The 22,521-nt window shown below is 44.8% G+C and overlaps 1 protein-coding gene across 4 annotated transcripts; it reads left to right on the forward strand.

Moving 5' to 3' along the window:
• Positions 1 to 161: 161 nt before the first annotated feature.
• PUS10 (pseudouridine synthase 10) lies at positions 162 to 22,521 on the forward strand. Of its 4 annotated transcripts, none has more exons than XM_081904081.1 (18): positions 162 to 183; positions 2,795 to 2,943; positions 3,839 to 4,210; positions 4,794 to 4,880; positions 5,326 to 5,360; positions 6,465 to 6,576; positions 6,894 to 6,955; positions 7,465 to 7,510; positions 8,061 to 8,125; positions 8,969 to 9,054; positions 9,628 to 9,753; positions 10,998 to 11,054; positions 11,512 to 11,588; positions 14,418 to 14,473; positions 15,995 to 16,112; positions 20,614 to 20,756; positions 21,685 to 21,784; positions 22,333 to 22,521. In XM_081904081.1, the coding sequence occupies exons 2-18, from the start codon at positions 2,806 to 2,808 to the stop codon at positions 22,372 to 22,374; spliced, it is 1,722 nt and encodes a 573-aa protein (XP_081760207.1). In that variant the 5' UTR covers positions 162 to 183; positions 2,795 to 2,805; the 3' UTR covers positions 22,375 to 22,521. The 4 variants fall into 4 exon arrangements, with proteins under 4 accessions (XP_081760207.1, XP_081760208.1, XP_081760206.1 ...); XM_081904080.1 differs by lacking the exon at positions 162 to 183 and adding an exon at positions 1,293 to 1,429; XM_081904083.1 differs by lacking the exon at positions 162 to 183 and adding an exon at positions 1,481 to 1,586.

Genomic DNA, 22,521 nt, shown 5'->3' on the forward strand with positions numbered 1-22,521 from the left:
AGCCCGGCGAAAGCAAAGGAACGCAATCGCCCCCGCTCGGCTACAAATGAAAACATATTTTGCACGTTTTTCCCAGGGATTAATGTATAAGCTAAACAAGCTATAGTTTAGGACCCCACTCTTTTGCGGGCCCCCCCAAAAAAATTAAAGGGGAAAAAACACCTGGATGTACATTTCCAAAATGTAAGATAAAAAACTTATAAAATAAAACCTAAAATTATTATTTCATGTTATAGCAAGTTTCTAGATTATGAGTCTTTGTAAACTGTGTTTCTAAAAAGTTAACTTTTGTTATTGCTAAATGCCAATGTGTTTGCATTATTAAGTTTATGAATTTTAATTTACAGCTTAATTATTTCACTATTAATATACTACTTCTTAATTGTATTTCATTATTAATATACTTCTTCTTAACTGTATTTCAGTTCAACAATTACTTTGTTAAAATGCATATTTTGTTATCTGTGGGTTAAACAACAGAGCCTAGGACTTGCCGATCAGAAGGTCAGCGGTTCGAATCCCCACGACGGGGTGAGATCCCATTGCTCGGTCCCAGCTCCTGCCAACCTAGCAGTTCAAAAGCACATCAAAGTGCAAGTAGATAAATAGGTACCACTCCGGTGGGAAGGTAAACAGCGTTTCCGTGCACTGCTCGGGTTCGCCAGAAGCAGCTGAATCATGCTGGCCACAGCTGTACGCCGGCTCCCTTGACCCATAAAGCGAGATAAGCGCCGCAACCCCAGAGTCGGCCACGACTGGACCTAATGGTCAGGGGTCCCTTTACCTTTACCTTTATTTGCTATTAGATCCATAAATTACCATTTGGCGTATATTCAACACAAAAAACAGTGACAATTTGTTGTTGACAAAGGACAGCTGGGCATATAAAGGGCCCCGTTACCTTCAGTAGCAGAGCCTCAGCAAACCTAAATCCGGCCCTGCGCTTTCCCGATGTCTTTAGCCGATTTTAATGTGTGTTTTTAATGTTTTTCTTCCACCGCACATCAAATGCCCCGTTTTTTATCTTTTGAATTATTCAAAGTTTATTCATATTGTTAATGCCATTTAATGGGGTGGAGCTCAGCCAACATGGAACAGGGTCTTCCAACAAAGCCTATAGCTGCCTTGTTTCGTTTTTATTGCGGGAGGGGCAGCAAGATCTTTTCCAAAGCACGGTCACTCACAACGGAAAGGCTGTTGGGATCCGGAAGTACAGGTCGGAAAGCCTTTAGAGGCTTGGGTATCCTATGGGCTCGGCGGGAGGCCGCCGCAACTTGGAGGCGGAACTCTTGTTTCTGGGAGGCTGTTTCCTTTTCTCTCCCTTTCTCTCCCTACGAGAGCGGAACTCATTGATGAGCGGACCGAGGGTGCAACGGGTGAATGGTTCCCCCATAGTTTTTTTTTATGTTTGGCAAGCGAAAAGAGGCAGGTGAGCTGGAAAATAACCTTGGCTTCTTAGGAAAGGAGGGGTGGGGGGTTCTTTAAGCTATTTGGGCGCAGTAAGTTGCTTTTAGCAAGATCTGAGAGAGCTAGTGCGCAAGCCTATGCTCATGTTTACTCGAAAGCAAGTCGAGGCTTGCTCTTAGGTAAATGTGATTTTCATCGTAGAATTTAAGCGTTAGAATAGTATGGCTTGTGATACCAGATAGTGATGACGGCCTAAGTAGCGGAAACTCTAGTGGCGGTGGAAGTGGAAAGAGGAGACGGGAGTGGTATTCTTCAGTGCAGGAAAAATACAGTGCAGGAAGAAGGGAAGGGCCACAGCTCAGTGGTAGATCAGCTGCTTTGCATGCAGAACGCCCCCGTCTCGGTCCTCAATGGGATTTCCAGGCAGGGCTGGGAATATCCCTTGCTTGACACTGGGGAGAAGGTGCCATTTAGCATAGACAGTACAGTGGTACCTCGGGTTAAGTACTTAATTCGTTCTGGAGGTCTGTTCTTAACCTGAAACTGTTCTTAACCTGAAGCACCAATTTAGCTAATGGGGCCTCCTGCTGCTGCTGTGCCACCGCTACACAATTTCTGTTCTCATCCTGAAGCAAAATTCTTAACCCGAGGTAACTTTTCTGGGTTAGCGGAGTCTGTAACCTGAAGCGTATGTAACCTGAAGCATATGTAACCCGAGGTACCACTGTACTGAGCTAAATACACCAATAGTCTCAGTGTAAGGCAATTCATGGGGACGCGGGTGGCGCTGTGGGTAAAACCTCAGTGCCTAGGACTTGCTGATCGTATGGTCGGCGGTTTGAATCCCCGCGGCAGGGTGAGCTCCCGTCTTTCGGTCCCAGCTCCTGCCCACCTAGCAGTTCGAAAGCACCCCTAGGTGCAAGTAGATAAATAGGGACCGCTTTATAGCGGGAAGGTAAACGGCGTTTCCGTGTGCTGCGCTGGTGCCGGCTCGCCAGCTGCAGCTTCGTCACGCTGGCCACGTGACCCAGAAGTGTCTTCGGACGGCGCCAGCTCACGGCCTATAGAGCAGGATGAGCACGCAACCCTAGAGTCGGACACGACTGGCCCGTACGGGCAGGGGTACCTTTACCTTTTTAAAGGCAACTCATACTGGCAGTGGCCCAGATTTAGTTCTTTGGTTTCTAGTAATCAGCCTTTTCTCACAAGGAAATGATTTCATACATGGGATCATGCTCGTTGTTGTTCTTTTCTGAATGGTCCTCAGCATCTCTGTGTCCTCCCTTTTGAATTACTGCTGTGCTATTTTAATGAGTGTTCCCTCAATTCTCACTCTCCAGCCTGCTGCGGTAGTGTTTCTGCTGATGGTTTTTCTCTTCAAATACAGGCTTCACCAGCATGAGCACCAGCACGACTGCACTATCTGAAAAGGACAGGTCTATTGCTCAGAAGTTACTGAATTTTGGAGCATGCCCGCGTTGTATTTTCAGGTTTTGCCGGATAGGATCTCAGGATTTGTACAGGCGACCCTATAAGGTTTGATTAAATTGAAATGCATTATGATAATGATGGGGTGGTTTTAATTCATTTTCAGATCTCTCTGATCCAGGTCTTCCTTTCAAAGCAAGAGGCATATTCTTGGGGAATGAAAGGAGGCTGGGGCATTTGGACAAAAACTGCAGAACCCCAAAATATATTATGAATGAGGAACAACAAACAGCTGTCGACCTATTTAAAATCCATTGTTGTCTTCTTTCCCTCCAACATATACTTTCTCCAGTTCCCCTGTGTCTTCCACCTACCCAGAAGTCCAGGCCACAATCTTCCCCATTATCTGTCTAAGAAGTATAGGAAAGACCTGCAGCTCTGAGGAAGGACTATGACACACTGGTAGACCATCTACCTTGCATACAGTAGGTCCAAGGTTCAGTCCCCAGCATCTCCAGTTAGGACTGGGAATGCCCCCTGTCTGAAACCCTGGAAAGCCACTGCCACTCCGCATAGATAGTACTGAGCTAGATAGACCATTGACTTCTCATTATAAGGCAGTTTCCTATGTTCCTAAGAACAAGTGCACTTCCTCTTCTCACTTCTGGTGTCACTTTTATGATACTATCCTGTGCACATTTACTCCTCCTCTTCTTCCTCGCCAAACCTGTATTAGGCGTTTCAGGTGTAGGCCATCATAGAATATCCATATATAAAATTTTAAGCACATTTACTCAAAACATTTGTGATACTAATGTGCATAGGATACAAATCCTATAAACATTTACTCAAAACTAAGTCCCACAAAGTTCAGTGAGTCTAACCCCTACCTAAATATGCAATATCAAAGACCTTTTTAATTGCTTAGCAGATCCACTTTAATTTGCAAGGCAACAGACTATTTGACATTATTCTCTGTTGAAAGACTGTTGCGCATTTACAGGAGCTGTTGATTTCAGGACACCTGGCTATCAGGGTCACAGTCCATTCTGAAGCCACCCCTGGCACCCTTCTACCTACCAAGTTTTACTCCGCTTCCTTTATCAATCAGGAGTTGCTTAGCGAACTGCATGAGTTTCTGGAGAACACTACAGAAGAGAACAAATTACTTTGTGAAACAGCAAATCCTCCCTATAAGCGAATCAAACTGGATAGTGTCAAAGAAGAGGAGGAACAGACCTCAAATGGAAGCCACCAGGTACCTAACGCAGAGAATGATAGAACTGCTGGTGGTGATGAGAACTTAAGGCCAGCTGTGTGTAGCATCTGCCTGGGAATTCTACAGGAGCTCTGTGAGATGGATTTTGTCAAAGCGGTAAGTGTCGGCTGATTGGTAGTTTTACTGTTGAAAAAAAACTGCAGCATTTCCCATGGATGTACACGTGTACAGCATGCATGTAGTGGGTGGCATTCAGCTAAGTCTTACTCAGAGTTGACCCATTGAAACAGATGAACCTAACTTAATCATGTTCATTAATTTTGATGGGTCTACTGTGATTAAAACTTAGTTTTATACCTTTAAGAGTTTTACTGAACTTTCCTTGCTGAAATCTCATTTAGGCTGCAATTGTACACATGCTTACTTGGGAGCTAGCCCCAACGAACACAGTGGAACTTAACTTCCAAGAAAGCATGCAGGCGGTGGGACTGTTAGTGAGCTGTCCTGACTACACAGAAGAATTCCTTTGGTAGAAGCAAGCACATCTACATAGGGAAGCTTGTCCTTGATGAGAATGTAAAACAATTGAGAATGTATAACAATTGTATTCAAGCATGTTTGCAAGCCGTCTTGTACAAACATGCTTTGAGAACTTCTAAAATTGCATAGTGGTGTGTGTGTGTGTATTTATTTATTTATATTTAAATAACAATAATAAACATAGTTCATTGTTTTTCAGGTGTGCCACAAGATTAATTCTTCTGAATACCAGTTTAGCAGCTTTGTGTTTTCAGTCTCTTTCCCCCCACAGTTATCTGTAAGGGAGGTGAGTATTTGCTTGTGCTTTTGTTTGTGCTCTTGAGTATGGCCTTTGTTGAGAAGGAAAGGGGGCAGGGGAAGGGGTGGTTTAAAAACTTACCTTGTTTTCGCCTGTTAGGAAATACAAGGTGTGTGGCATCCAGCAATTGGGCGAGGGGTGAGTGAGAGGGAGGGCAAATTGGGCTAGGCTGATCTGAAGCTTGGCTTTTTGAATTGGTGGGGGAGACTTGGCAATGTCTGATGTTGTGTATCCTGTGTGGCTTTGATTCCTGTGAATGTAGCCGATTCTTGTTCTGGGCTTTCTCAGCTAGTTAGATGGGAAGGTTATGATGCCATTTAATTTACCACTTCTCTCTCTCTCTCTCTCTCTCTCTCTCTCTCTCTCTTCCCTCCCTTCCATTCTCTTTCATTCTCTTTCATTTTTCTGTTTTTTTCTCGGTCCATGCCTGAAGCATGCAGCGTGGTTGCTAGTAAAAGAGGAAATGGAGTGAGTACTTCCTGGTGGGATCTTTTCCATCCTGCCTTGTGTGCTAGGTTTTCAAATGTCGTTGGCACTGTATTGTTCTCTCTTGGTGTGTGCTTTGCGGGCATGTGAGGGGAATTGTATTGAGAGGGGGTAATGTGCAATATCTCATCCTCTCACCTTGGTAGTTACCATATTTTTCACTCTATAGGACTCATCCGACCATAGGACGCACCTAGTTTTAGAGGGGGAGAACAAGAAAAAAAATTCTCTCCCTCTCTGCGCAGCATCCCTTCAGCGAAGCGGCAGGAGAAACGGAGCCCCTTCCATTTCTGCTCCTGCTTCGCTGAAGGGGCGCTGCGCAGAGAGGGAAAGCTGCACAGCGCCTCTCCAGCTAAGCGAAGCCAAGAGAGCAAGAGGGATCGGTGCGCGCTGATCCCTCTCGCTCTCCTGGCTTTGCGTTGCTTTCGCTGAAGCCATGGAGCCTGCATTCGCTCCATAAGATGCACACACATTTCCCCTTAATTTTTGGAGGAGGAAAAGTTTGTCTTATAGAGTGAAAAATAGGGTAACTCCTCTGATTGCCCTACTCAGTTTATTGACTTAATACTAAAGCCCCTTAGCACCACTGATCCATTGCTGTTCCTGCACTGAGCTGGAAGGAGAATAATCACAGTTGTTTCACATAGTGCTAAATTACCCTACAACAATCCCACAAAAGCGCATCTTTGCAGGCAAGGTCCTAACATAATATTTAATGAAAAGCAAGTTCCATTCAGTAGAGGCCTTGCTTCTCACACCAGCTGATACTTTAATTAGGCATTTCATCCTTGCCCCTATTTTAAAAAACTTCTAATCAATTTTGGGTTTTTTGCTCCACTCACAGCATTACTGAACTGCCCCTTTTAATTAGTCATTTCCTCTTTCTTGCTGGCAGGTCCTTCCATTAGCAAATGTATTCTAGTTGCTGTTAGTACTTTGGGTTATAAAATTCTTGGGAGCAGAGGTACAAGTTCAAAACTATCGATTGAAATTAGTATTTTGAAACTAAACACAATTGACTGAATTCTCTCCCCCCTCCCCCCGCTTGATTTAAGATGCTGAGTCTTACTTTTAAAAATCATTTAGGAAACAGGATTTTTTAGCAGAAAAAGAAGACCTTGTTCAGCTAAAAGAAGCATACAAATGGATTATTCACCCCCTGTTCCTGGAGCAATTGGGGGTCCCTGCTGATGGAAAGGTATTGTATAACTATATAACTTAAACAGTGCTTTATTGTCATGGGCCTTCTGTGCCTGGTCTGCGCCACTTCAGAATGGTGCATGGATGGTTGAATCCTCCTCTAAATTAAAAGAAAAAGTTTAATTATCCCTGCACATGGAAAAGAACCTTTCCTCCTGACAAGCTCGTTTTCTTTGTTCAGAGCTAAAGCGAAAGAGAGTGTTTCAGGCTGGTACCCAAACAGAGTTCAAGGCTACAGAAGGGAATGGGAGAATGTTACATTTCCACTACCGAATTAAACAATAACTTTCCACTGTCTTTTACATTGCGACTCAGAGCCTGTTTGAAGTCAGCGTGGTCTTCGCTCACCCAGAAACAGACAAGGACTGCCATTTCCTGTAAGTTGGGATGTGATGAATAACGGCGTTGTACATTCACAGGGACATCTTTGGGAGGAGAAAAGGCTAAGGAGTAACTCTTGCACAAATCCAGAGTGGATTCCCTAAGACGGTTGGATGGCACCTTGTATGCTTCCTTCCTGTATTCCTGCAGCCAGGCTGGTGCCAAATGAATGGCTCTGCTTTCCTTTGGACCACATCAGCCAAGGGGGTTGGGTCTTGTCATCTGGGTAGCCCAGGACCTCCATACACACTGTCAGGCATCCACCCAGAGTAGGCAGCACCTTCGATTAACATTAGACACAATATCCCGAGAGGGATATCTGTACCCAAGAAGCAGCCAATGTTTTGATGTCAGGAAGGAGAGGAAAGATCTTCTTGGTGGATGCTCTCTGACTTAGACACCAGCTGCATAGGCCTTTGCAACCTTGTCCTCACTGAATCTGTTCTGACACCATGTGTAAAAAAAAGTTTTCAAACAATTAAATGCTGTTTGTTTTTCCATTTAGAGCCTCCGCATGTCCAAGTTGCTTCAAACAAGAAAAGAACAAGCTGGTAAGCAATTTCTGGGAAATCATTTTCTTTCCCGTTTTTTTTGCAAGATCAGAATTTAGTAGGGTCACAAGCCATCACAAACTTGTTACTGTTCTTCCTTCCTTCCTCCTTATACTGTGTACTAAAGTTATTCTTCATTTTTTCTGTTCTTGTGGGATTTCCCCCCTAGATTTGGATTACATCCTTACTGTGTGTGAGTTCTAAAACTTATTTCCCAGCCGAGATTGGTTTCCAAAGCACCTTACAGTTAGAATCCAAAAAAATAATAATGACAAAATGTATTAACATCTTTCTGTAATAAAACTTCCCAAGGTGATGTACAAGATTCTGATTAACAGTGCAAGCCAATATATGTTCAGAAGTAAGTCCTGCTGGATTCAGTGAGACACTGTGGCAGCTAAGTGTTGCAACCCAAAATAACAATTAAGTATTAATTAAAATAACAGTATCAGAGAAACAGTTTCTGAGAAACGACATTCCAGTGACTCAGCTGAAGTGAATTAAACAGAGGAATTGTTTTCGAAATACCTAATACTTTATTCATTTGCAGTCTGTCTTCACCAGAATGGCTGTGGTTAAGGCTTTGGATATGATCAGTGAAGAAGATTTTCTTAAGTAAGTGAGCTCTGAACCTATTTTAACCTTGGTGTATGGGAATTTATCAGGAAAATCAAAGAGCAAAGTGAAATGGTACAGGTGAAAATGTCATATAAACCTGGAAGTAATAAGTAAATGGGTTAATAAATTCTGAGTCTAAATGGGTGTGGCTTCTGCATTTTGTTCCCCATACCTCAAAATTCACTGTGATTTCAGGTGTGCGTGTATGTATCTCATGGCCACTGTGTGTCTCAGTTGTGTGATTTCTGACAGGTCTCTCTCTCTCAGACAGTAATTGCAGTTGAATGCATTCTGGGGCAACTGAGAATGAAATAAATCCAGTATTTCAATTTCTGGCTTTAGAGAAGGGTAGTCTTGGAAAACAGCTAACACTTCATTTCCAATTCTTCAACATGGGAATAAGGACTCTGATAAGGACATCAATTTACTGGATATGGGCAAAGAAACAAGGCGTTAGATCCTTCGGCTTCCTGAAGTTCTGCACAAGCCCCTCTGATGCTGATTCAGTTGAATCTTATGCAGGACTTACTGAATCTCAGAAAACCAATAGGTCTAATGTCTTGTTCCTCTTCCTCCAAGTGGCTCCACCATACGGGGGTGAGGGCCTTTTCAGCTACAACACCTTGCTTGTCAACTCTCACCCCAGGGGCCCATACCTGTGCTTAAGTCATGTCAGTTAGGCACCAGGCAAATATCTCTCCTGTTTTCCTAGGCTTTTAACCTCTGAGGTAGCTTTATGGCTTACTGTAATATACAGCTGAAGCCATTTTCTCTCTTTCATCCTGCCAGGGTCTTGTTGTGTGTTCTTAATGGCTCGCTCCTTTATTTTCTCCTATACAGAAACTTTCAGTGTCCTCTGACTTCACCCAAGGCACCTTGCACAGCTGTTGACATTCAGTGTACCAATGGGGCCATCTTTGTTGCTGGTAAATATCTAGTGGGTCTCCCACCCCCCCTTGCAGTCTTCTCTTAATATACTTGTAAAAAACTTAGAAGCCTATTTGGGCATTAAGTGGGTGCATAAATTAATAAATAGTGCTGTGCTGTTTGTTTCCCTGCTTCAAGTAAAAAAAACATTATTTGCTACTTTTGCAAAACTTAAAGGTAAAGGGACCGCTGACCATTAGGTCCAGTCATGGCCGACTCTGGGGTTGTGGCGCTCATCTTGCTTTACTGGCTGAGGGAGCCGGTGTACAGCTTCTGGGTCATGTGGCCAGCATGACTAAGTTGCTTCTGGCGAACCAGAGCAGCGCATGGAAACGCTGTTTACCTTCCCACCAGAGCGGTACCTATTTATCTACTTGCACTTTGACGTGCTTTCGAACTGCTAGGTTGGCAGGAGCAGGGACTGAGCAACGGGAGCTCACCCCGTCGCGGGGATTCGAACCGTTGACCTTCTGATTGGCAAGTCCTAGGCGCTCTGGTTTAACCCACAGCGCCACCCGTGTCCCTTTTTGCAAAACGTACAGGATACTAAATACCCTCTGTTTCCTTTACAGGGAGATATAACAAATATTCAAGAACATTACCCCAGACCCCCTGGATTATAGATGGAGAGAGGAAGATGGAGTCTTCCGTCGAAGAACTGATCTCAGAACATCTCATGGCTGCCTTCAAAGCAGACAGTGAGTGCTTTCTGTATGCACCTAGTGCGTGTCCGTGTACCTGCATGTCTTCCATGCATAACTTAATAAAACCAACCAAAATCTATTTGATGGAAAGTTACAGTCAGGGCGTGGCCTTTTTAGTGGTAGTGCCCACATCCTGGAACACCCTTCTTAGAATCACCTGTTTGTACTCCCTCCTTAACCTACTTCTGCTAAGAGGTTGGGTGCCATTTTTGTTCTGGAGAAGCCAGCCTTTCTGGGTAAAAACCTACCTGTAGAAAAATCTAATGGCTTGTTTTTGGACCACATCTCCACCTGTCCCCATGCAACAGGGTGGTGCACTTGTCCAAGAGAACATCTCCTTGCCGTTAGTCCTCTCGATGAAACCTCAGTGGTGGAGGAAAAACATTTTTTAAAATACATTTTATTGGGGTTTTTTTACATATCATTTTCAACAATCATTTAACATAACTTCTTATCTTACACAATATTTTAGACTTCCGTCAACAACCTCTGATGATTTTCCGTTCTTTATCACTTATTCTGCATTTCTTAATTTCTCTATTACTCTTAATTATCATTAACTAATCATTCTCTTCATGGTCTTTCTTGCAATATTTCAAATAGTCCTCCTTATAGAACTTCTTGCAATCCTACTAGTGTAATCTGTTCATTACAATTGCTTTTCAAATAGTTCATATATTTACTCCAGTCTTCTAAGAATCTCTGGTCCCCCAGGTTTCGAATCCTTCCTGTTAATTTATCTAATTCTGCATAGTCCATTAATTTCATCCGCCATTCTTCTGGGCGGCTTCCAACAAAATATTAAAATACAGTAATGCATCAAACATTAAAAGCTTCCCTAAACAGGGCTGCCTTCAGATGTCTTCTAAAAGTCTGGTAGTTGTTTTTCTCTTTGACATCTGATGGGGGGGGGCATTCCACGGGGCGGGTGCCACCACCGAGAAGGCCCTCTGCCTGGTTTCCTGTAGCTTTGCTTCTTGCCAGAAGGCCCTCGGCACTGGACCTCAGCATCCGGGCAGAATGATGGGGGTGGAGACGCTCCTTCAGGTATACAGGACCGAGGCCGTTCAGGTCAACACCAACACTTTGAATTGTGCTCGGAAACTATAGAATGGAGCTAAGAGCACTTTTTTTCGTTTGACCCCAAGCCGTGGAGTCCTACAATAGGGGCTCAGGGTTGTGTGGAAAGGATACTGGCACTGGCAAGCTCAACCGACCTTCTCCTTCCTGTTTCAAAGGTTTTAATTTTTCGTCCTCCGGAAGAGAAGACGTGGATGTGAGAACACTGGGCAACGGTAAGCTTGGCTCGCAGCCTAAGTCTGTAATCCTAAACTCACTTACCCGGGAGTAAGCCCCATTGGATTCAGAAGGACTGTGCTGTCAATGGCTCAAGCTGGTATGTTTGGAGCCCCTTAAGCAGACAGTGCCCTCTGGTGGTGGGTCAGAATAGTGCCAGCACCTTGCATTCAAATATCTGTGTAGCAATTAGATTTCAAGTTTCATACAGTTTTTGTGCTGGCAGCACAAATTCACGGATTTAGAAATGCCTTATTATTTATGGCTTTTGCACCCCCAAATGGGCTCCCAGAGCTGTTTACAAAGATAAGTAAAAGCATTTCAAGGCCCTGAGAATAGAGTGTTTTCCTTTACTTCCCCTCCCCCTTTTACTCCCCCCAAAATATCTGTGGATATCTTATTATGCAGTCACTTGCAACTCCCTGTCCTCATTTTCCCCCACTCCAACCTTGACAGGAAGGCCCTTCGCAGTTGAGCTTGTGAATCCTCGGAAAGTCCGCTTGGCTGCAGAGGACATGAAGGAGCTTCAACAGGTAAATGGCTTTCAAGGTGTTGAAAATGGCACACTGGCAGGCAGTCTGCAAGGCCACCTTTGTTGTTGTTGTTGAGTCGTTTAGTCGTGTCCGACTCTTCGTGACCCCATGGACCAGAGCACGCCAGGCACTCCTGTCTTCCACTGCCTCCCGCAGTTTGGTCAGACTCATGTTTGTAGCTTCGAGAACACTGTCCAACCATCTCGTCCTCTGTCGTCCCCTTCTCCTTGTTCCCTCAATCTTTTCCAACATCAGGGTCTTTTCCAGGGAGTCTTCTCTTCTCATGAGGTGGCCAAAGTATTGGAGCCTCAGCTTCAGGATCTGTCCTTCCAGTGAGCACTCAGGGCTGATTTCCTTCAGAATGGATACGTTTGATCTTCTTGCAGTCCAAACTCTTTGTGGTTTTTGTTGCAAGAAATGAGCACGGCTAGCCGTCTGTGATTGAAACCTTTTTTGGGGGCATCAAGACACAAGACTTGACCCTTTCCTCCCAAAGTCCTGGCTGTTTCCTTTTGAGGCCCTAACCACCTTGGGGTCAGGATACCTAAGGGACTGTCCCTTCTTATGGATCCTGCCAATCTATTAAGACTGGTTCCTTGCACATCCGAACCCCTCTTATAAAAGAGTAGTAAGAAAAGTGGAAAGTTAGCCTCCGTGATACAGTGGTACCTCAGGTTAAGAACTTAATTCGTTCCAGAGGTCCATTCTTAACCTGAAACCGTTCTTAACCTGAGGTACCACTTTAGCTAATGGGGCCTCCCGCTGCCGCCGCACGATTTCTGTTCTCATCCTAAAGCAAAGTTCTTAACCCAAGGTACTATTTCTGGGTTAGCGGAGTCTGTAACCTGAAGCTTCTGTAACCAGAAGCGTCTGTAACCTGAGGTACCGCTGTATTCAGGGTTCTGTGGAATTTACCCAGTCATGCTCAGGGAATCAGATTACAATTTTTAATACTGTATTGGCTTGAAAGTTATATTCACGGCCTTACGGTATGCAGCCAGGAGTGCGGCAAAGTGGCATCCACCCTGTGCGCAGTCCCCCATCCTTTCCCCCAAGGCCGGGAAGGGAGAGAGCGAGGAAGGGGGAAGGCCACTAGCAACGCAACGTGCGCCCCCCCCCCCCCAGTGTGCAGCCAGGAGCCGTGAGGAATGGAGCTGCTTACGTTCAGGTATTTTTCCTTTCCCCCCTCCAATTTTAAAGGTGCAGCTTATATTCAGGCCAGTACGGTACATTACTCTACAGGTTTCCCCAAAACTACCCTTAATACAAACTGGCTTTTTTGTTTTCTTTTTACTATTTGGGAGGTAGAGGATTATTCGTTGAGGTTTTTTTTCCAGGCAGTTTTTAAAAAAAATACAATTCTGTAGTGAAACCTTCCTCCTTTAGGACTCAGACATCTTTGATAACATGGCTTCACCTTCCAACCATTCCCAGGACATGATGTGGAGGCATAGCTAAACAGTCCCTGGGTGGGAGACCTCCTGAGAAAGTCCTGAGTCCAATAGCAAGTTAGAGGGATGTAAAAATGCTACACATAACCAGCCTAATAATGAAGTATTACATGGGCATTTCAATGGCATAGTTTTAAGGGAGAAACAGTTGGTAGGATACAGAATTTGATAAAGGTCTGATGTCCAGTGAACGAATGGCATAATATTTATACATACATGCATACATACCCCACCCATCTGGCTGGGTTTCCCTAGCCATTCTGGATGGCTCCTAACAGAATATTAAAAACACGATAAAACATCAAACATTAAAAACTTCCCTAAACAGGACTGCCTTCAGATGTCTTCTAAAAGTCAGATAGTTGTTTATTTCCTTGACGTCTGATGGGAGGGCGTTCCACAGGGCTGGTGCCACCACCGAGAAGGCCCTCTGCCTGGTTCCCTGCAACCTCTCTTCTCGCAGGGAGGGAACCGCCAGAAGGCCCTCAGAGCTGGACCTCAGTGTCTGGGCTGAACGATGGGGGTGGAGACACTCCTTCAGATGCTCCCACGGCTGCCCATTGATGAAAGGCTTATCAATGAGAAAGGTATAGGTTAGCAGAGCTGGCTTATATTCACAGGTTAGAAATGGCAAGCAATACACTGAGCTGTTGGCTGCTTTGTATCAAGATGCAGTCTAAATATTCTAAATATTTTAAGGAGTAAGAGCTATTCAGTGTTGTGATTTGATTCATGCTTACTGTTCGCTATTTTATAAGTTCATCTGATTTATTTTTGGTTAAAGAAGCCAGGTCTTAGTCCTGTTCTTCTACCAGGGAGCTCAAGGCAGTTTGCACAGTTCCCGCAAGTGTTATCCTTGCAGTAACTCTGTGATGTAGATTGGGTCGGAAGGTAGTGGAACGTGGGGGATTTGAACCCAAGTCTCCCCACTCCTAGCCCAACACTCTGTGCCAGAGCTTTCCAAATTATGTGTCACGAAACGTTAGTGTGTCGGTGTGTCATGCAAATGCTCCCCGTGCTCCTCCCAGGACGGGAAAGGGGTTAGTTTAACCTCTGGTTAGCTAGTAAAACTGAATTATTGTGTCACGAAATGATGAACGTCTAACAAGTGTGTCACCAACATGAGAAGTTTGGAAAGCTGTGCTCTACGCACTGTGGCCAGCAGCACTTTGTATTTAGATTAGAGCTTTTTTAAAAAAGCAAAACAAAAATTGGTTCTGGCTATTTCTTCCTCCCAGAGAAAAGGCAGTTTCTTCTCAAACCATTGCATGTGGGAACTCCCATTGCCTTTCTGTTTTTTAACTGCAAAACCCCGGAATCGTTTTAAATTTTAAACCGTCAGATGAGGCTGAGGTAATCTTTGTTTGTTCGTTTATAGATAATAAATAACTCTTCAGACAAAGTCCAAGTTCGTGATCTACAGCTCGTCACCAGGTCAGTGTTTTGGTACTTGAATAAAGCTCTCTTTTTTTGGTGTGTGGAAAAGCAGGGAATTTGAGGCCGTAACCTGGGTATGTTAACCCTTTCCCAACCTTGTGCCATCTCTGTGAAGCTCTTTCAAAATGGCAGCAGCAACAGGGTGATTCTGTCACCCTTGAAGCGCGCCCAAAGAATGCTCTGATTTGGGAGGGTTTTGGAACAGGCAAAACAAACTAAACTGTTTCCTTCAACAGTATCCTTCTAGTCACCCGTTCTGAAATGGTATAATGCAATCGCAGTTTGATCCTCTGCCCACAGCAGTTGCCCTTAGAGGGAGATAAGAGGCAGAAGGCAGAGCTTCCATTACATTGCAGGATTTCATTTCACATATTTCGAAGCCGAGATTGTAAATGGATTCCAGAATTGGGCCTTTGTGATCTGTAACAGAAATTGAGCCCTGAGTATAGCTCAGCTGTCCTAATTAAAGCAAGGCACATCCAACATACTCCTTTTTCATAGCTGTGAATGTGTTGCATAGTCACACACATTATGGAGATTATCATTATTATTATTTAAAAAAAAAAAAAGTTCCTAGTCCCTAGCGAAATTTCAGAAGCCAGAAGAGGCGGGGCTAAGCAGTCCTCCTAATGGTGGAGGGTGGGTGAGACTCAAATTACACACACACACACACACACACACACAAAAAGTGTAGGGGAATTTGCCTTGGTTTAGGGCCTCACTCCATTAAAGAAAACATTATTATTATTATTAAGTATATGATTTCAGTTGATTCTGCAATTCATTAATCAAATGTGCATATGAGCAAAAAATATATACATATGCCATAGGAGGCATTGTCTGACAGGCATTCCCCTTTGTCCTGTCTTTTTGAACCCTGCGATTTTTATTAGCACTTGTATTTGTATTTGTATTTTACTTATTAAAAGGAAGTTTACTAACCAATTAACCTGGCCACTTTTTTTTTTTGATAAAAAGTGTGTGTGTTTATAAAGTCAGTTTGTGAACCAATTAATTGTTTTAAACAGTACAGCCCTACTTTACGCCCCTAATTTATTCTGGTTGCTGAACCAGGAATCTCTGGGTGCAGAATGCTTAGGTAGCCACAGCCCTGCCTACAGGCATTACACTACAGTGGTACCTCGGGTTAAGAACTTAATTCGTTCTGGAGGTCCGTTCTTAACCTGAAGCACCACTTAGCTAATGGGGCCTCCTGCTGCTGCTGCGCCGCTGCTGCATGATTTCTGTTCTCATCCTGAAGCAAAGTTCTTAACCCGAGGTAATATTTCTGGGTTAGCGGAGTCTGTAACCTGAAGCGTATGTAACCTGAGGTACCACTGTACCCTGCAGGATGGGGGAAAGAGAGAAGGTCTCTCTCTCTCTCTCTCTCTCTCTCTCTCTCTCTCTCTCTCACACACACACACACACACACACCCAAAGATATACAGGGACTGTTGAGGAGTCCTTTCACCTTTCAGATTCCTGTGGCTGTTGCCCATTTATTTGCTTGTCTTTCAGAGAGGCCATTGGGCACATGAAAGAAGGCGAGGAAGCGAAGACCAAAACTTACAGTGCCTTAATATGGACAGAAAAAGCCATCCGGAAAGAAGACATGGAGCTTCTAGACAACATGAAGGTTGCATGTCTGGGGTGGTATTTATCGCATTTGTTTGTTGTTTTCCTTGTGCATGACCCGGGTGGGCAGCAGAATGTAGATCAGGCTCTACGGCAAATCAGCCAAAGATCTGTTGTTGTTGTTTAGTCGTTTAATCGTGTCCGCCTCTTCGTGACCCCATGGACCAGAGCACGCCAGGCACTCCTGTCTTCCACTGCCTCCCCCAGTTTGGTCAAATTCATGCTGGTAGCTTCAAGAACACTGTCCAACCATCTCGTCCTCTGTCGTCCCCTTCTCCTTGTGCCCTCCATCTTTCCCAGCATCAGGGTCTTTTCCAGGGAGTCTTGAATATTGGAGCCTCAGCTTCAGGATCTGTCCTTCCAGTGAGCATTCAGGGCTGATTTCCTTCGAGAGGTTTGATCTTCTTGCAGTCCATGGGACTCTCAAGAGTCTCCTCCAGCACCAAAATTCGAAAGCATCAATTCTTCGGCGATCAGCCTTCTTTATGGTCCAGCTCTCACTTCCATACATCACTACTGGGAAAACCATAGCTTTAACTATATAGACCTTTGTTGGCAAGGTGATGTCTCTGCTTTTTAAGATGCTGTCTAGGTTTGCCATCGCCTTTCTCCCAAGAAGCAGATGTCTTTTCATTTTGACATAGATTTGTAGCTTGCTTCCAAGCTGCCTGCTTGCATTTGTAATGTGGTGCAGGAGCTCCCACATGTGAAGACTTCTCCATTTACTCCAGTGGAGGAAGATAGTTCATCAATTCTTTGGCAATCAGCCTTCTTTATGGTCCAGCTCTCACTTCCATACAGCAGTCACGAAATTAAAAGACGCCAGAGATCCACCTTCCTTCCTTCCTTCCTTCCTTCCTTCCTTCCTTCCTTCCTTCCTTCCTTCCTTCCTTCCTTAATTACCAGTAGATGAGCCTGGCATGCTCTGGTCCATAGGGTCACGAAGAGTCGGACACGACTAAATGACTAAACAACAACAACAGATGAGCAAAGACTTTGACTGGCAGTTGTATAACAGTAGCAGAAACAAACACCCTTTTGCTGAGACACAGAGAACTTTGGAGTAACCAGGGATGAGATCTTTGTATGCTCTGACTGTGTGTGCTGTTAACTGATCTTACTATAATGCCCGTAATATCTGAGATATGCCATTCTCCGCTAATGTGTGGCAGATGGACATTGTGTGGTGGGAATGTCCATCTGCGTGTTTCTTCAGAATCTAAAACCATAACACGGGGAAACCAGAGTTGGCTGTATTGGCAATATACTGTATACTATCTCAATTCTTCTCATTGCTCTGCGGGAGTATACAATCCTGTTTCAGGAGAATAAATAAGTCTAAATTTCAAACAAGGCACCCAGGGAGTGCAAAACCCATATCAATTCACATTGCATGTTGAACACACCTTGATTTACCTGCTACGTTTTCAGAACTTATTCTGGCTTTGCTAATTATGCCCCGACCATGAGAAACCTCTTCTTCAGCCCACGCAACCAGCCTTTTTGAGATTTCAGTAGAAATTGCCCAGCCCAGTTTTAAGCATAGCTTCACAACCAGTAAGGGCCACATAATAATCTCATTTTTTCCTCTGTATTTTTATTCTTCAGAAGAAGGGAAACTGAATTCTACTCCCACTCAGATTTTTCACGGCCGATGCATGACCCTAGGGCTCACATCTCTGTGCAGGCCCTGTCTTACTCATGCTGCAGTTGCACAGCAGAGTACAATCTCTGGGACGGTTCAGCCTACGGAAGTGCCTGGCCTCCTGCAAGGTGCCTGTTTTCCTCCCTGTGTGCTCCTGTTAATGTGGCAAAATTCCTCCCATTTGACAGGAAGACACAGGCAGCCAGGCCATTGCAGCCTGCGCATTGCGGCAAGGGAGACAACAGAGTATAGTAGGCTGAATGTTGGACTTGGAATTTGTTGTTGTTTAGTCGTTTAGTCGTTTCCGACTTGAGAATCTGAGGGGAAGGAGTTTGGGAGATGACGGGTGATGCCCAGCAAATTAGGAGAGGAGCTTAGTGAAGGGTGGTTTGTTTGGTTTTTTTGATATTATTATTATTGTTGTTGCTTAGTCGTTTAGTCGTGTCCGATTCTTCGTGACCCCATGGACCAGAGCACGCCAGGCACTCCTGTCTTCCACTGCCTCCCGCAGTTTGGTCAAACTCATGCTGGTAGCTTAGAGAACACTGTCCAACCATCTCTTCCTCTGTCGTCCTCTTCTCCTTGTGCCCTCCATCTTTCCCAACATCAGGGTCTTTTCCAGGGAGTCTTCTCTTCCTTCTCATGAGGTGGCCAAAGTCTTGGAGCCTCAGCTTCAGGATCTGTCCTTCCAGTGAGCACTCAGGGCTGATTTCCTTCAGAATGGAGAGGTTTGATCTTCTTGCAGTCCATGGGACTCTCGAGCGTCTCCTCCAGCACCATAATTCAAAAGCATCAATTCTTTGGCGATCAGCCTTCTTTATGGTCCAGCTCTCACTTCCATACATCACTACTGGGAAAACCATAGCTTTAACTATACACTTGGAATTTAGGACTCCCCAATTAAAGACCTGCCCGACTTAAGAATTTCCCTTGGTGGCCATGGGCTAGGTACACACTTTTTCCGCCTAACCCAGCTTTCAGGGTTGCTACACGGATATGTTAGTGTCTTGGTTAGGGATGGTCAGTCAGTTTTATTGCACATAGCCAAAGGCTGCCACAGTGTACACAGGATCATTCAACAATTAAAAGAAAATATACTGGATTGATCCAACAAAACTTAAAACATTTATGTTATCAAGACATTACCTACGCTAAACAGAACTATAAAAGTACCTTAATATACAAATTAAGACACTAAACCATAAAATTTATCACACGGCCACTAATATATTAAAAAATGATGTTAATTAATACAGTGTGCAACTATATTCGGAGTTTGGTGATAAGGATAAAATATAGCTTGATGTAAGGTAAAGGTAAAGGGACCCCTGACCATTAGGTCCAGTCGTGGTCGACTCTGGAGGTGCGGCGCTCATCTCGCTTTATTGGCCGAGGGAGCCGGCGTTTGTCCACAGACAGCTTCCAGGTCATGTGGCCAGCATGACTAAGCCGCTTCTGGTGAACCAGAGCAGCGCATGGAAACGCCATTTACCTTCCCGCTGGAGCGGTACCTGTTTATCTACTTGCACTTTGACGTGCTTTCGAACTGCTAGGTTGGCAGCAGCAGGGACTGAACAACGGGAACTTATCCCATCACGGGGATTCGAACCACCGACATTCTGATCGGCAAGTCCTAGGCTCTGTGTTTTAACCCACAGCGCCACCTGCATCCCTAGCTTGATGTAGATAGGGTCAAATAAATTCATCTCCTTTACAGTTGGTGGCTACCTTTGCTATATAATTTGCTCTAATTTTCCTAGCGGCAGTTGCAAAGAGTGCTACACGCCAGGTCACATACTTATCTGTGTCTGCGGGGAGATACATAATCATGTCAGAGGGGTTCTGGCCAGGGGAGCTTGTCATTATAGGTGCTAAAAATCTTTCTCCTGCTTCATTATATAAGGGGCAGTGCAAGATATAATGCATAAGGTCCTCTACTTCAGGGCATCCCCTAATGCAAACACGTTCGTTTGTTGGTATGCCTCTGTGTCTCCCATCTCTATAAGCAGAGTTGATTGTATTTAATCGTAACTCTCTAAAAGCTTTCCGAAGTTGTGCAAAAGTCAATTCATTAAAATAAGATGTATGTTCATTGTTGGCTAGGGATGGATGGTTTTGTCAATTTTAGTTTCTTCTTTTTCCAATTTTAAGTTCAGTTTGCATCATCCCCCCTCCCCCCGCATGAATGAAAATTCACCAGTGCTTTATTGCAAATTTCTCCTAAAATACACATTCGTATGTAGTTTTGCCTGATACACACATTTTTGCAAAGCAGTTCCCCGAAAAAGCAAGACTTTTTTGCATGTTGCTTTCATTTACATACCTAATTTATATGCACAAAGTACGCATTACTTTGGCTAGAGAACTGCACTGCAAAATTCAGAGAAGTGTGAATTTTGAAGATTTGGCGGTGCTTCGGGTAACTTACCGTTTACAGAAGTGTGATTTAGATAGGTTAACCGTAAAGGCAAACTGAATAGAATTTATCTGACATCTCTAGTTCCGGCCATGCTGGTGTTTGCAGATTTGGACTTGCTGTTGACACCCACGGTTGCTTCTGAGTGAGGCCTGTGGATTCCTGATCCACTTACGTTAGCATACAGAGATGTGCTTAATTGCAATATCACCTTCCAAACACTGAAGTTGTCACTTCCATCGGTTTGGTATTTGGACTGGGAGGGCGAGGGCAAGAAATCTGCTGTCATAACTGGTAAGTGTTATATAGCACAGCTATGTGCCCTATAACTCAGCGGCATGAGGGTTTTTGCAGCGCAGAAACAATTTTATATTTCCTCGTGTATCTGCTATACTTAATGTTCTGTATTTCTGCTTGCTTGTTTTTTTATTTCTTGGACAGGAATTAAAGCTCGATCAAAAAACTCCACTCCGGGTCCTCCACCGGCGACCGCTAGCCGTCAGGGTTCGTGTCATATACACCATGCAGTCGGAGTACATAGATGAACATCATTTCCGTCTCCATCTGAAGACGCAGGCCGGGACGTATCCTTTTTGAGCCACAGTAAGGTAAAGGTAAAGGGACCCCTGACCATTAGGTCCAGTCGTGGCTGACTCTGGGGTTGCGGCGCTCATCTCGCTTTATTGGCCGAGGGAGCTGGCGTACAGCTTCGGGTCATGTGGCCAGCATGACTAAGCTGCTTCTGGCAGTGCACGGAAACGCCGTTTACCTTCCCGCTGGAGCGGTACCTATTTATCTACTTGCACTTTGTGCTTTTGAACCGCTAGGTTGGCAGGAGCAGGGACTGAGCAACGGGAGCTCACCCCGTTGCGGGGATTCGAACCGCCGACCTTTTGATCGGCAAGTCCTAGGCTCAGTGGTTTAACCCACAGCACCACCTGCATCACAGTGTCCCCCCAAAACCCCCACCATATAGGCCACCCTGAACTCCTTGGAGGAAGGCCAGGATAACAAGCTTTCTGAATTTCCATGACGTGTGCAGGCTGCAGAATCCAGCGTTTCTTGGGGCAAGGTTTTGCAGAGTGATTAGTGAAACACACAGCGTACACACAACCCCAGTTTGGGGTACAGCCCACCCACCTGGTCTAATTCTGCAGGACCAATGGTGAATGTTAATGAACAAGCCACACTCCCTTTCAGGGCTCCACACACTGTGCCCTTTCGGAAGCTGCCTTGTGCAAAGACATCCCATGGGTCCATCCAGCCCAATAGTGCCAACACTGACTGGCAGCCCCTCTCCAGCTCAATAGTGCCAACACAGAGTGGCAGCCGCTCTCCAGCAGGAGCCTTTGCTAGCCCTGTGTGATGATGCTGGGGAATGAGATTGGCTCCTTGGGCCTGCAAAGCAGATGCTCTATCACTGAGCGCCAACCCTTCCTTTGCCCGCCCATCACCGTGCAAGATTTGCGGGGTTTTCTGACCCTTCTCGTTTCGTCCTTAACGGCAATCTAGTTACATTAAAGAGTTTGTTCATGGAGACTTTGGAAGAACCAAGCCGAACATTGGTACGCTCTTGGGCACAACCGCTGACATCTTGGAGCTGGACGTAGAAGTGAGTGCTACCTCCTTGTTCCTCTTTGTAGTGACAATCATGGAATTTTCGGGATACTTTCAGGTATAAAATTATGACCCATCCATGCCCTCATATGCCATTTCAGCCGTTTTCTGGCTAAAGGTAAAGGGACCCCTGACCATTAGGTCCAGTCGTGACCGACTCTGGCGCTCATCTCGCTTTGTTGGCCAAGGGAGCTGGCATACAACTTCCGGGTCATGTGGCCAGCATGACTAAGCCGCTTCTGGCAAACCAGAGCAGCACACGGAAATGCTGTTTACCTTCCTGCTGGAGCGGTCCCTATTTATCTACTTGCACTTTGACGTGTTTTCGAACTGCTAGGTTGGCAGGAGCAGGGACCAAGCAACGGGAGCTCACCCCGTCATGGGGATTTGAACCGCCGACCTTCTGATCAGCAAGTCCTAGGCTCTGTGGTTTAATCCACAGCGCCACCCGTTTTCTGGCTAGAGATCCATATATGCTATATTAACAAGTGGGAGTCTCCCATTTGTGATTTAACCCTTGCATTTGTTTCCTTCTCTCTCCAGTCGGTGGATGTTGACTGGCCTCCAGCTCTGGATGATAAATGAGAAGTTTTAACTTTCAAGATGTGGAGAACGAAGGGGTGACAGTCTTGTCAGTGACTGATTACAGCAGAATGGGCTCCAGGGTTTTTTGTAAGCTGGTTGGCTTTCCAAAAAATTTGTTACCTTTTTTTAGATCATGTTGATCTATTT

Source organism: Podarcis melisellensis (genome assembly GCF_964234715.1).
Source record: "Podarcis melisellensis genome assembly, chromosome: 3".
NCBI lineage: Eukaryota > Metazoa > Chordata > Lepidosauria > Squamata > Lacertidae > Podarcis > Podarcis melisellensis.

Bases quoted from the DNA above. Each gene is read 5' to 3' on its own strand.
- PUS10 (XM_081904080.1), top strand. From the start codon at position 1,405: ATGTTTGGCAAGCGAAAAGAGGCAG. The intron at 1,430-2,794 runs GTGAGCTGGAAA...CTTCAAATACAG, and splicing joins TGGCAAGCGAAAAGAGGCAG to GCTTCACCAGCATGAGCACC. The intron at 7,511-8,060 runs GTAAGCAATTTC...ATTCATTTGCAG, and splicing joins AACAAGAAAAGAACAAGCTG to TCTGTCTTCACCAGAATGGC.